This window comes from Filicampus tigris, chromosome 17 (assembly GCF_054856515.1).
Source record: "Filicampus tigris isolate MCC_2025a chromosome 17, RoL_Ftig_1.0, whole genome shotgun sequence".
Taxonomy (NCBI): Eukaryota; Metazoa; Chordata; class Actinopteri; order Syngnathiformes; family Syngnathidae; genus Filicampus; species Filicampus tigris.
In genome coordinates this window covers 918945-931820 of record NC_141233.1, presented here as the reverse complement: position 1 = coordinate 931820, position 12876 = coordinate 918945, and the positions used below count along the sequence as shown (strand labels likewise).

The 12876-nt window shown below is 38.4% G+C and overlaps 1 protein-coding gene across 1 annotated transcript; it reads left to right on the top strand.

Annotated features, from left to right (window-relative positions):
- Nucleotides 1-9409: 9409 nt before the first annotated feature.
- LOC147132810 (uncharacterized) lies at nt 9410-12259 on the top strand. The gene has a single exon (XM_086013163.1). It carries the CDS (start codon nt 9410-9412, stop codon nt 11450-11452), a length of 2043 nt encoding a protein of 680 aa, XP_085869289.1. The 3' UTR covers nt 11453-12259.
- The last annotated feature ends 617 nt before the right edge of the window (nt 12260-12876 follow it).

Sequence of the window (12876 nt, the reverse complement as noted above, 5' to 3'; positions counted from 1 at the left end):
GAAAAATGATATTGAAGAAGAGAGAAGAAGACTAGCCAGCGAGAGAAACAAGATGGATCAACAGCAAGCGGGGCTGAAAGAATGGGAAGATCACTTTATAACTAAAACTCAATTTCTAAATACAGCAAAGGCCAATTTACAAGAGGTAAATGAGAAGAAACTTGAAAACATTTACAAGAAAACACTCAAATTACAAGCCAACAAGGAATGCATAGAGAGAATGTCACTTACCGTGAAGAACAAAATTGCTGACCTTGATCAGATGACAGCTGAAGTCGCAGTTAAAGGCAAACTATTGCTAAGAGGAAGGATGCAGATGGGTAGTCTGCTGTCAAGCATGATTAACCAAAAAGAAGAACTTGTTACGAACAGAGATTATTTTGATTCTGATTTGGACAGAGTCAGCATTGAGAGGGAAAATTTACTGTCATTGGAGAAAAATATTGATACGGAGAAGGAAAGACTAACAATTGACAAGGACAAGTTGGAACAACTGCAAACTGAGCTGAGAGTGCGGGAAGATGACTTAATAAATAACATACAATTACTAGACATGGTGAAGGCCAATCTTCAGGAGTTGAATGAGAAAAGACTTGAAAACATATTCAAGAAGGAACTTGATTTAGAAACAAATCAAGAAGGCCTGCAGAAAAGGACACTTGCTTTGAAGAAGACGCTTGCAGACCTCGATCAAGTGACGGATCAAATATTAAACCAAAATAAACTGCTGCAGGGAGAAAGGATCCTGCAAGAAGGTCTGCTGTCAAGCATGGAGAAACAAAGAGAAGAAATTGAGGAGAAGAAAAAGTTTGTTGTTGCTGCTTCAGAAAGAATCATAAATGAGAGGGAAACATTAATTTCAAAGAAAAATGATCTTGAAGAAGACAGAAGAAGGCTAGCCAGCGAGAGAAAAGAGATGGATCAACAGCAAGCGGAGCTGAAAGAATGGGAAGATCACTTCATAACTAAAGCTCAATTACTGAAAACAGCAAAGGCCAATTTACAAGAGGTAAATGAGAAGAAACTTGAAAACATTCACAAAAAAACAATCAAACTACAAGCCAACAAGGAATGCATGCAGAAAATGTCGCTTACTGTGAAGAACAAAATTGCTCACCTTGATCAGATGACAGCTGAAGTCGCAGTTAAAGGTAAACTATTGCTAAGAGGAAAGATCCAAATGGGTAGTCTGCTGTCAAGCATGATGAAACAAAAAGAAGAACTTGTTACGAACAGAGATTATGTTGATTCTGAATTGGACAGAGTCAGCATTGAGAGGGAAAATTTACTGTCATTGGAGAAAAATATTGAGACGGAGAAGGAAAGACTAACAATTGACAAGGACAAGTTGGAACAACTGCAAACTGAGCTGAGAGTGCGGGAAGATGACTTAATAAGTAACATACAATCACTAGACATGGTGAAGGCCAATCTTCAGGAGTCGAATGAGAAAAGACTTGAAAACATATCCAAGAAGGAACTTGATTTAGAAACAAATCAAGAAGGCCTGCAGAAAAGGACACTTGCTTTGAAGAAGACGCTTGCAGACCTCGATCAAGTGACGGATCAAATATTAAACCAAAATAAACTGCTGCAGGGAGAAAGGATCCTGCAAGAAGGTCTGCTGTCAAGCATGGAGAAACAAAGAGAAGAACTTGAGGAGAAGAAAAGGTTTGTTGTTGCTGCTTCAGAAAGAATCATAAATGAGAGGGAAACATTAATTTCAAAGAAAAATGATCTTGAAGAAGACAGAAGAAGGCTAGCCAGCGAGAGAAAAGAGATGGATCAACAGCAAGCGGAGCTGAAAGAATGGGAGGATCACTTTATGACTAAAGCTCAATTACTAAAAACAGCAAAGGCCAATTTACAAGAGGTAAATGAGAAGAAACTTGAAAACATTCACAAAAAAACAATCAAACTACAAGCCAACAAGGAATGCATGCAGAAAATGTCGCTTGCTGTGAAGAACAAAATTGCTCACCTTGATCAGATGACAGCTGAAGTCGCAGTTAAAGGTAAACTATCGCTAAGAGGAAGGACCCAGATGGGTAGTCTGCTGTCAAGCATGATGAAACAAAAAGAAGAACTTGTTACGAACAGAGATTATGTTGATTCTGAATTGGACAGAGTCAGCATTGAGAGGGAAAATTTACTGTCATTGGAGAAAAATATTGATACGGAGAAGGAAAGACTAACAATTGACAAGGACAAGTTGGAACAACTGCAAACTGAGCTGAGAGTGCGGGAAGATGACTTAATAAGTAACATACAATTACTAGACATGGTGAAGGCCAATCTTCAGGAGTTGAATGAGAAAAGACTTGAAAACATATTCAAGAAGGAACTTGATTTAGAAACAAATCAAGAAGGCCTGCAGAAAAGGACACTTGCTTTGGAGAAGACGCTTGCAGACCTCGATCAAGTGACGGATAAATTATTAAACCAAAATAAACTGCTGCAGGGACAAAGGATCCTGCAAGAAGGTCTGCTGTCAAGCATGGAGAAACAAAGAGGAGAACTTGAGGAGAAGAAAAAGTTTGTTGTTGCTGCTTCAGAAAGAATCATAAATGAGAGGGAAACATTAATTTCCAAGAAAAATGATATTGAAGAAGAGAGAAGAAGACTAGCCAGCGAGAGAAACAAGATGGATCCACAGCAAGCGGAGCTGAAAGAATGGGAAGATCACTTCATAACTAAAGCTCAATTACTGAAAACAGCAAAGGCCAATTTACAAGAGGTAAATGAGAAGAAACTTGAAAACATTCACAAAAAAACAATCAAACTACAAGCCAACAAGGAATGCATGCAGAAAATGTCGCTTACTGTGAAGAACAAAATTGCTCACCTTGATCAGATGACAGCTGAAGTCGCAGTTAAAGGTAAACTATTGCTAAGAGGAAAGATCCAAATGGGTAGTCTGCTGTCAAGCATGATGAAACAAAAAGAAGAACTTGTTACGAACAGAGATTATGTTGATTCTGAATTGGACAGAGTCAGCATTGAGAGGGAAAATTTACTGTCATTGGAGAAAAATATTGAGACGGAGAAGGAAAGACTAACAATTGACAAGGACAAGTTGGAACAACTGCAAACTGAGCTGAGAGTGCGGGAAGATGACTTAATAAGTAACATACAATCACTAGACATGGTGAAGGCCAATCTTCAGGAGTCGAATGAGAAAAGACTTGAAAACATATCCAAGAAGGAACTTGATTTAGAAACAAATCAAGAAGGCCTGCAGAAAAGGACACTTGCTTTGAAGAAGACGCTTGCAGACCTCGATCAAGTGACGGATCAAATATTAAACCAAAATAAACTGCTGCAGGGAGAAAGGATCCTGCAAGAAGGTCTGCTGTCAAGCATGGAGAAACAAAGAGAAGAACTTGAGGAGAAGAAAAGGTTTGTTGTTGCTGCTTCAGAAAGAATCATAAATGAGAGGGAAACATTAATTTCAAAGAAAAATGATCTTGAAGAAGACAGAAGAAGGCTAGCCAGCGAGAGAAAAGAGATGGATCAACAGCAAGCGGAGCTGAAAGAATGGGAGGATCACTTTATGACTAAAGCTCAATTACTAAAAACAGCAAAGGCCAATTTACAAGAGGTAAATGAGAAGAAACTTGAAAACATTCACAAAAAAACAATCAAACTACAAGCCAACAAGGAATGCATGCAGAAAATGTCGCTTGCTGTGAAGAACAAAATTGCTCACCTTGATCAGATGACAGCTGAAGTCGCAGTTAAAGGTAAACTATCGCTAAGAGGAAGGACCCAGATGGGTAGTCTGCTGTCAAGCATGATGAAACAAAAAGAAGAACTTGTTACGAACAGAGATTATGTTGATTCTGAATTGGACAGAGTCAGCATTGAGAGGGAAAATTTACTGTCATTGGAGAAAAATATTGATACGGAGAAGGAAAGACTAACAATTGACAAGGACAAGTTGGAACAACTGCAAACTGAGCTGAGAGTGCGGGAAGATGACTTAATAAGTAACATACAATTACTAGACATGGTGAAGGCCAATCTTCAGGAGTTGAATGAGAAAAGACTTGAAAACATATCCAAGAAGGAACTTGATTTAGAAACAAATCAAGAAGGCCTGCAGAAAAGGACACTTGCTTTGAAGAAGACGCTTGCAGACCTCGATCAAGTGACGGATCAAATATTAAACCAAAATAAACTGCTGCAGGGAGAAAGGATCCTGCAAGAAGGTCTGCTGTCAAGCATGGAGAAACAAAGAGAAGAACTTGAGGAGAAGAAAAGGTTTGTTGTTGCTGCTTCAGAAAGAATCATAAATGAGAGGGAAACATTAATTTCAAAGAAAAATGATCTTGAAGAAGACAGAAGAAGGCTAGCCAGCGAGAGAAAAGAGATGGATCAACAGCAAGCGGAGCTGAAAGAATGGGAGGATCACTTTATGACTAAAGCTCAATTACTAAAAACAGCAAAGGCCAATTTACAAGAGGTAAATGAGAAGAAACTTGAAAACATTCACAAAAAAACAATCAAACTACAAGCCAACAAGGAATGCATGCAGAAAATGTCGCTTGCTGTGAAGAACAAAATTGCTCACCTTGATCAGATGACAGCTGAAGTCGCAGTTAAAGGTAAACTATCGCTAAGAGGAAGGACCCAGATGGGTAGTCTGCTGTCAAGCATGATGAAACAAAAAGAAGAACTTGTTACGAACAGAGATTATGTTGATTCTGAATTGGACAGAGTCAGCATTGAGAGGGAAAATTTACTGTCATTGGAGAAAAATATTGATACGGAGAAGGAAAGACTAACAATTGACAAGGACAAGTTGGAACAACTGCAAACTGAGCTGAGAGTGCGGGAAGATGACTTAATAAGTAACATACAATTACTAGACATGGTGAAGGCCAATCTTCAGGAGTTGAATGAGAAAAGACTTGAAAACATATTCAAGAAGGAACTTGATTTAGAAACAAATCAAGAAGGCCTGCAGAAAAGGACACTTGCTTTGGAGAAGACACTTGCAGACCTCGATCAAGTGACGGATCAAATATTAAACCAAAATAAACTGCTGCAGGGAGAAAGGATCCTGCAAGAAGGTCTGCTGTCAAGCATGGAGAAACAAAGAGAAGAACTTGAGGAGAAGAAAAGGTTTGTTGTTGCTGCTTCAGAAAGAATCATAAGTGAGAGGGAAACATTAATTTCAAAGAAAAATGATATTGAAGAAGAGAGAAGAAGACTAGCCAGCGAGAGAAACAAGATGGATCAACAGCAAGCGGAGCTGAAAGAATGGGAAGATCACTTTATAACTAAAACTCAATTTCTAAATACAGCAAAGGCCAATTTACAAGAGGTAAATGAGAAGAAACTTGAAAACATTTACAAGAAAACACTCAAATTACAAGCCAACAAGGAATGCATAGAGAGAATGTCACTTACCGTGAAGAACAAAATTGCTGACCTTGATCAGATGACAGCTGAAGTCGCAGTTAAAGGCAAACTATTGCTAAGAGGAAGGATGCAGATGGGTAGTCTGCTGTCAAGCATGATTAACCAAAAAGAAGAACTTGTTACGAACAGAGATTATTTTGATTCTGATTTGGACAGAGTCAGCATTGAGAGGGAAAATTTACTGTCATTGGAGAAAAATATTGATACGGAGAAGGAAAGACTAACAATTGACAAGGACAAGTTGGAACAACTGCAAACTGAGCTGAGAGTGCGGGAAGATGACTTACTAAATAACATACAATTACTAGACATGGTGAAGGCCAATCTTCAGGAGTTGAATGAGAAAAGACTTGAAAACATATTCAAGAAGGAACTTGATTTAGAAACAAATCAAGAAGGCCTGCAGAAAAGGACACTTGCTTTGAAGAAGACGCTTGCAGACCTCGATCAAGTGACGGATCAAATATTAAACCAAAACAAACTGCTGCAGGGAGAAAGGATCCTGCAAGAAGGTCTGCTGTCAAGCATGGAGAAACAAAGAGAAGAACTTGAGGAGAAGAAAAAGTTTGTTGTTGCTGCTTCACAAAGAATCATAAATGAGAGGGAAACATTAATTTCAAAGAAAAATGATCTTGAAGAAGACAGAAGAAGGCTAGCCAGCGAGAGAAAAGAGATGGATCAACAGCAAGCGGAGCTGAAAGAATGGGAAGATCACTTCATAACTAAAGCTCAATTACTGAAAACAGCAAAGGCCAATTTACAAGAGGTAAATGAGAAGAAACTTGAAAACATTCACAAAAAAACAATCAAACTACAAGCCAACAAGGAATGCATGCAGAAAATGTCGCTTACTGTGAAGAACAAAATTGCTCACCTTGATCAGATGACAGCTGAAGTCGCAGTTAAAGGTAAACTATTGCTAAGAGGAAAGATCCAAATGGGTAGTCTGCTGTCAAGCATGATGAAACAAAAAGAAGAACTTGTTACGAACAGAGATTATGTTGATTCTGAATTGGACAGAGTCAGCATTGAGAGGGAAAATTTACTGTCATTGGAGAAAAATATTGAGACGGAGAAGGAAAGACTAACAATTGACAAGGACAAGTTGGAACAACTGCAAACTGAGCTGAGAGTGCGGGAAGATGACTTAATAAGTAACATACAATCACTAGACATGGTGAAGGCCAATCTTCAGGAGTCGAATGAGAAAAGACTTGAAAACATATCCAAGAAGGAACTTGATTTAGAAACAAATCAAGAAGGCCTGCAGAAAAGGACACTTGCTTTGAAGAGGACGCTTGCAGACCTCGATCAAGTGACGGATCAAATATTAAACCAAAATAAACTGCTGCAGGGAGAAAGGATCCTGCAAGAAGGTCTGCTGTCAAGCATGGAGAAACAAAGAGAAGAACTTAAGGAGAAGAAAAGGTTTGTTGTTGCTGCTTCAGAAAGAATCATAAATGAGAGGGAAACATTAATTTCAAAGAAAAATGATCTTGAAGAAGACAGAAGAAGGCTAGCCAGCGAGAGAAAAGAGATGGATCAACAGCAAGCGGAGCTGAAAGAATGGGAAGATCACTTTATGATTAAAGCTCAATTACTAAAAACAGCAAAGGCCAATTTACAAGAGGTAAATGAGAAGAAACTTGAAAACATTCACAAAAAAACAATGAAACTACAAGCCAACAAGGAATGCATGCAGAAAATGTCGCTTGCTGTGAAGAACAAAATTGCTCACCTTGATCAGATGACAGCTGAAGTCGCAGTTAAAGGTAAACTATCGCTAAGAGGAAGGACCCAGATGGGTAGTCTGCTGTCAAGCATGATGAAACAAAAAGAAGAACTTGTTACGAACAGAGATTATGTTGATTCTGATTTGGACAGAGTCAGCATTGAGAGGGAAAATTTACTGTCATTGGAGAAAAATATTGATACGGAGAAGGAAAGACTAACAATTGACAAGGACAAGTTGGAACAACTGCAAACTGAGCTGAGAGTGCGGGAAGATGACTTAATAAGTAACATACAATTACTAGACATGGTGAAGGCCAATCTTCAGGAGTTGAATGAGAAAAGACTTGAAAACATATTCAAGAAGGAACTTGATTTAGAAACAAATCAAGAAGGCCTGCAGAAAAGGACACTTGCTTTGGAGAAGACACTTGCAGACCTCGATCAAGTGACGGATCAAATAATAAACCAAAATAAACTGCTGCAGGGAGAAAGGATCCTGCAAGAAGGTCTGCTGTCAAGCATGGAGAAACAAAGAGAAGAACTTGAGGAGAAGAAAAAGTTTGTTGTTGCTGCTTCAGAAAGAATCATAAGTGAGAGGGAAACATTAATTTCAAAGAAAAATGATATTGAAGAAGAGAGAAGAAGACTAGCCAGCGAGAGAAACAAGATGGATCAACAGCAAGCGGAGCTGAAAGAATGGGAAGATCACTTTATAACTAAAACTCAATTTCTAAATACAGCAAAGGCCAATTTACAAGAGGTAAATGAGAAGAAACTTGAAAACATTTACAAGAAAACACTCAAATTACAAGCCAACAAGGAATGCATAGAGAGAATGTCACTTACCGTGAAGAACAAAATTGCTGACCTTGATCAGATGACAGCTGAAGTCGCAGTTAAAGGCAAACTATTGCTAAGAGGAAGGATCCAGATGGGTAGTCTGCTGTCAAGCATGATTAACCAAAAAGAAGAACTTGTTACGAACAGAGATTTTTTTGATTCTGATTTGGACAGAGTCAGCATTGAGAGGGAAAATTTACTGTCATTGGAGAAAAATATTGATATGGAGAAGGAAAGACTAAAAATTGACAAGGACAAGTTGGAACAACTGCGAACTGAGCTGAGAGTGCGGGAAAATGACTTAATAAGTAACATACAATCACTAGACATGGTGAAGGCCAATCTTCAGGAGTCGAATGAGAAAAGACTTGAAAGCATATCCAAGAAGGAACTTGATTTAGAAACAAATCAAGAAGGCCTGCAGAAAAGGACACTTGCTTTGAAGAAGACGCTTGCAGAGCTCGATCAAGTGACAGACCAAATATTAAATCAAAATAAACTGCTGCAGGGAGAAAGGATCCTGCGAGAAGGTCTGCTGTCAAGCATGGTGAAACAAAGAGAAGAACTTGAGGAGAAGAAAAAGTTTGTTGATGCTGCTTCAGAAAGAATCATAAGTGAGAGGGAAACATTAATTTCAAAGAAAAATGATATTGAAGAAGAGAGAAGAAGACTAGCCAGCGAGAGAAACAAGATGGATCAACAGCAAGCGGAGCTGAAAGAATGGGAAGATCACTTTATAACTAAAACTCAATTTCTAAATACAGCAAAGGCCAATTTACAAGAGGTAAATGAGAAGAAACTTGAAAACATTTACAAGAAAACACTCAAATTACAAGCCAACAAGGAATGCATAGAGAGAATGTCACTTACCGTGAAGAACAAAATTGCTTACCTTGATCAGATGACAGCTGAAGTCGCAGTTAAAGGCAAACTATTGCTAAGAGGAAGGATCCAGATGGGTAGTCTGCTGTCAAGCATGATGAAACAAAAAGAAGAACTTGTTACGAACAGAGATTATGTTGATTCTGATTTGGACAGAGTCAGCATTGAGAGGGAAAATTTACTGTCATTGGAGAAAAATATTGATACGGAGAAGGAAAGACTAACAATTGACAAGGACAAGTTGGAACAACTGCGAACTGAGCTGAGAGTGCGGGAAAATGACTTAATAAGTAACATACAATTACTAGACATGGTGAAGGCCAATCTTCAGGAGTTGAATGAGAAAAGACTTGAAAACATATTCAAGAAGGAACTTGATTTAGAAACAAATCAAGAAGGCCTGCTGAAAAGGACACTTGCTTTGAAGAAGACGCTTGCAGACCTCGATCAAGTGACGGATCAAATATTAAACCAAAATAAACTGCTGCAGGGAGAAAGGATCCTGCAAGAAGGTCTGCTGTCAAGCATGGAGAAACAAAGAGAAGAACTTGAGGAGAAGAAAAAGTTTGTTGTTGCTGCTTCAGAAAGAATCATAAATGAGAGGGAAACATTAATTTCAAAGAAAAATGATCTTGAAGAAGACAGAAGAAGGCTAGCCAGCGAGAGAAAAGAGATGGATCAACAGCAAGCGGAGCTGAAAGAATGGGAAGATCACTTTATAACTAAAGCTCAATTACTAAAAACAGCAAAGGCCAATTTACAAGAGGTAAATGAGAAGAAACTTGAAAACATTCACAAAAAAACAATCAAACTACAAGCCAACAAGGAATACATGCAGAAAATGTCGCTTGCTGTGAAGAACAAAATTGCTCACCTTGATCAGATGACAGCTGAAGTCGCAGTTAAAGGCAAACTATTGCTAAGAGGAACGATCCAGATGGGTAGTTTGCTGTCAAGCATGATAAAACAAAAAGAAGAACTTGTTACGAACAGAGATGATGTTGATTCTGCTTTGGACAGAGTCGGCATTGAGAGGGAAAATTTACTGTCATTGGAGAAAAATATTGATATGGAGAAGGAAAGACTCACAATTGACAAGGACAAGTTGGAACAACTGCGAACTGAGCTGAGGTTGCGGGAAGATGACTTAATAAGTAACATGCAATCACGAGACATAGTGAAGGCCAATCTTCAGAAGTTGAATGAGAAGAATGTTACAAACAATTTTAAAACATTAATGAATTTAGATGCAAACAAGCAGGGTGTCCAGAAAATGACACTTGCTTTGAAGAATATGCTTGCAGACCTTGATCAGATGACAGACCAAGTAGCAGTTAAAAGCAAACTGCTGCTGATGGGAAGGATCCAGTTGGGTCGTCTGCTGTCAAGTATGATGAAACAAAAAGAAGAACTTGATAAGAACAGACAATATGTATATTCTGCTTTGGACAGTGTCAGCGATGAGAGGGAAACTTTAGTTTCAATGGATAATAATATTGATTTAGAGAAGGAAAGACTAATACTTAAGAAGGACAACCTGGAACAACTGCCGTCTGAGCCAAAAGTGTGGCAAGATAACTTCATGACTAATGTCATATCTATAGAAACAGTAAAGGCCAATCTACTCGAGATTGAGAGGAAATTTGAAAACACTTACACAATCAGCACAAAATTAAAACTTTTCAAACAAAAGCTACATGATAATTTTATAGAAATTGTGCAATACTTAGAACACAAAAATCAATATTGCCTGTATTGCAGTAAAATAATGGAAGACGTGTGTTCTGTACTTGAGCAAAAACTGATCATCAGTGGTTCTCGTAAGCTGACCACCCATCTTGTGATGACAAAATCAAACAAGGGAATACAAACTGAGGTTACTTCTAAAGAATGTCTTAATTGGCAAGAGTTGATGAAAATGAATGAAATAAAAAATAAAGAGCACAAGAAATATGCTCTACAGAGAACAGTGATGCAGACACAACAACTTGAAACAAAGTGGGGCCTGGAAGAGCATGAACATCATCATATAACAGGTCAATTCATGCAGTCAGAAAGAGAATATACTCTAATTCCATCAGTATCGGTCAGTGACAATGTGGGAAAAGAACAGAAAGGGACACTTTCCACTCAGCCTGAATCATTGGCCAAAAGAGGTGTTTCCCGAGAATTCAATACTTTTAAAAGAGACTGCTTGCGAAAAATCTGGAGGGATACAAACATGGAAAAGAAGGAGATTGATCAGATGAAATACACTGGGCATGGGATGAAAAAATACTTGGAGAAACAGCTACAGGTGATTACCAATTTTGTTGAAACATATCGGATAAACAAGGAAAAGACATTTGCAGAGAAGAAAACAGATCAAGAATGTGTTAAGACATGCCGAAGTCATTCAGAGACAAAGCATAAATCACAGGATAAAATGTATTTTAACCTTCAGAAACTTAAAATTGAGATGCTTTGTGATATTGAGACCCTAGCTTTCAAAAAAGAAAATCGGACCAGGGCACTGAATACTTTGCAAACACGCAGTTGTTATTGGACAGAAGAAAATGGTAGTAGATAAAGTGTGTACTTTTGTATCGGCTCGAGTGCCAACAATGTTCATCGGGAAAATGAGACAATAACTCTGTCATGTAACTGTATCATACTAAAGGACACTTAAACATCACACCAGGGACAAAGTATTCAACCTGTAATTCAAGTTGAGAGACAACTACCCTCCGCCACAGCAACACCCATTCAAATACAGTAAATGCATCTGACAGATGGCTCATAGTTTCATATTTATGATTTTAAGATTTTTTCCTCGTGGCAGACTTACAGTATATTTCCTGTACGGCACCTTTGTGCAAAGTCAGGGAACTCCGAAAAGTGATGTTTGTGCTTGTACAGCTTAAATTGTTTCTTTATTGTAATTTACCATCTTTTTTGTTCTCCAAATGTTACAATGTCTAATATCTTTTAAAGATTGTAAAGGGTCCCTTACTTGCAACTGCACTGTTTTTTAAATAGTATTTGTAGTTTGTTATAGCAGCATGATTTTTGGCTGTGCTACTAAGACGAATACTATACATAATGGCGGCATGGCTCAGTGGTAGAGTGGTTAAAAAGCGCTATACAAGTAACAGCCCATTTACTGTCACAGTGCTGGAGTGTTATTTCCTTATATATTGAGTGTTGAAATTGCATTTATTGACAAGTTATGTATTACTGCTGGGGTCTAAGTCTTTTAAAGGTTAAAACATAAAAATGTATATACAGTACAACCACATTATGTTATGTTACTTTGTTTGTGTTTCATTATTCATTTATTTTGTTCTGCCATATTTATGTTGTCCAGCATGTAATAAACCTTTGAAAGAGTGGCAAATTAGTGGCCCCTTTTATGTCTCCATTTACAACACATACTGTATTAAATAAATGCAAATGTTCAATGATTTCTCATGCATAGAAAGGGTTCAAAACGTTCCGGTACAGTAGCTTCATAATATATTCTCAATATAAGAGAAGAATAAAAATACAACATTTGTAAAATATATATGAATCAATAAAATAATTCCTCCCTGAGCCCTCACCTTATTGTGGTAGAGGGGTTTGTGTGAGCCAATGAGCTTACGAGCTAATATGTCTGGGGCTTTATCCCCTGACAGGGTCACCTGTGGAAAAACGGTCCTAGGTGAGGGACCAGACAAAGCATGGCTCTAAGAGCTCCTAAGATGAATACTATACTTCAGGGGTGTCCAAACTCAGTCCTCAAGGGCCGGTTTCCTGCCTGTTTTCCATTTATCCTTGCTGCAACGCACCTGATGATCGTTATCAAGCTTCTTGAGAGCTTGCTCACGATCATCAGGTGCGTTGCAGCAAGGAGAGCTGGAAAACAGGCAGGAAAGCGGCCCCTGAGGACCGGATCTGGACACCCCTGCTACACATGGACTCAGTTCACCCTCACCAGTACACGGGTCACTGCACTCCTCCGGCCCCCCCCAC

Bases quoted from the DNA above. Each gene is read 5' to 3' on its own strand.
- LOC147132810 (XM_086013163.1), top strand. From the start codon at position 9,410: ATGGAGAAACAAAGAGAAGAACTTGAGGAGAAGAAAAAGTTTGTTGTT.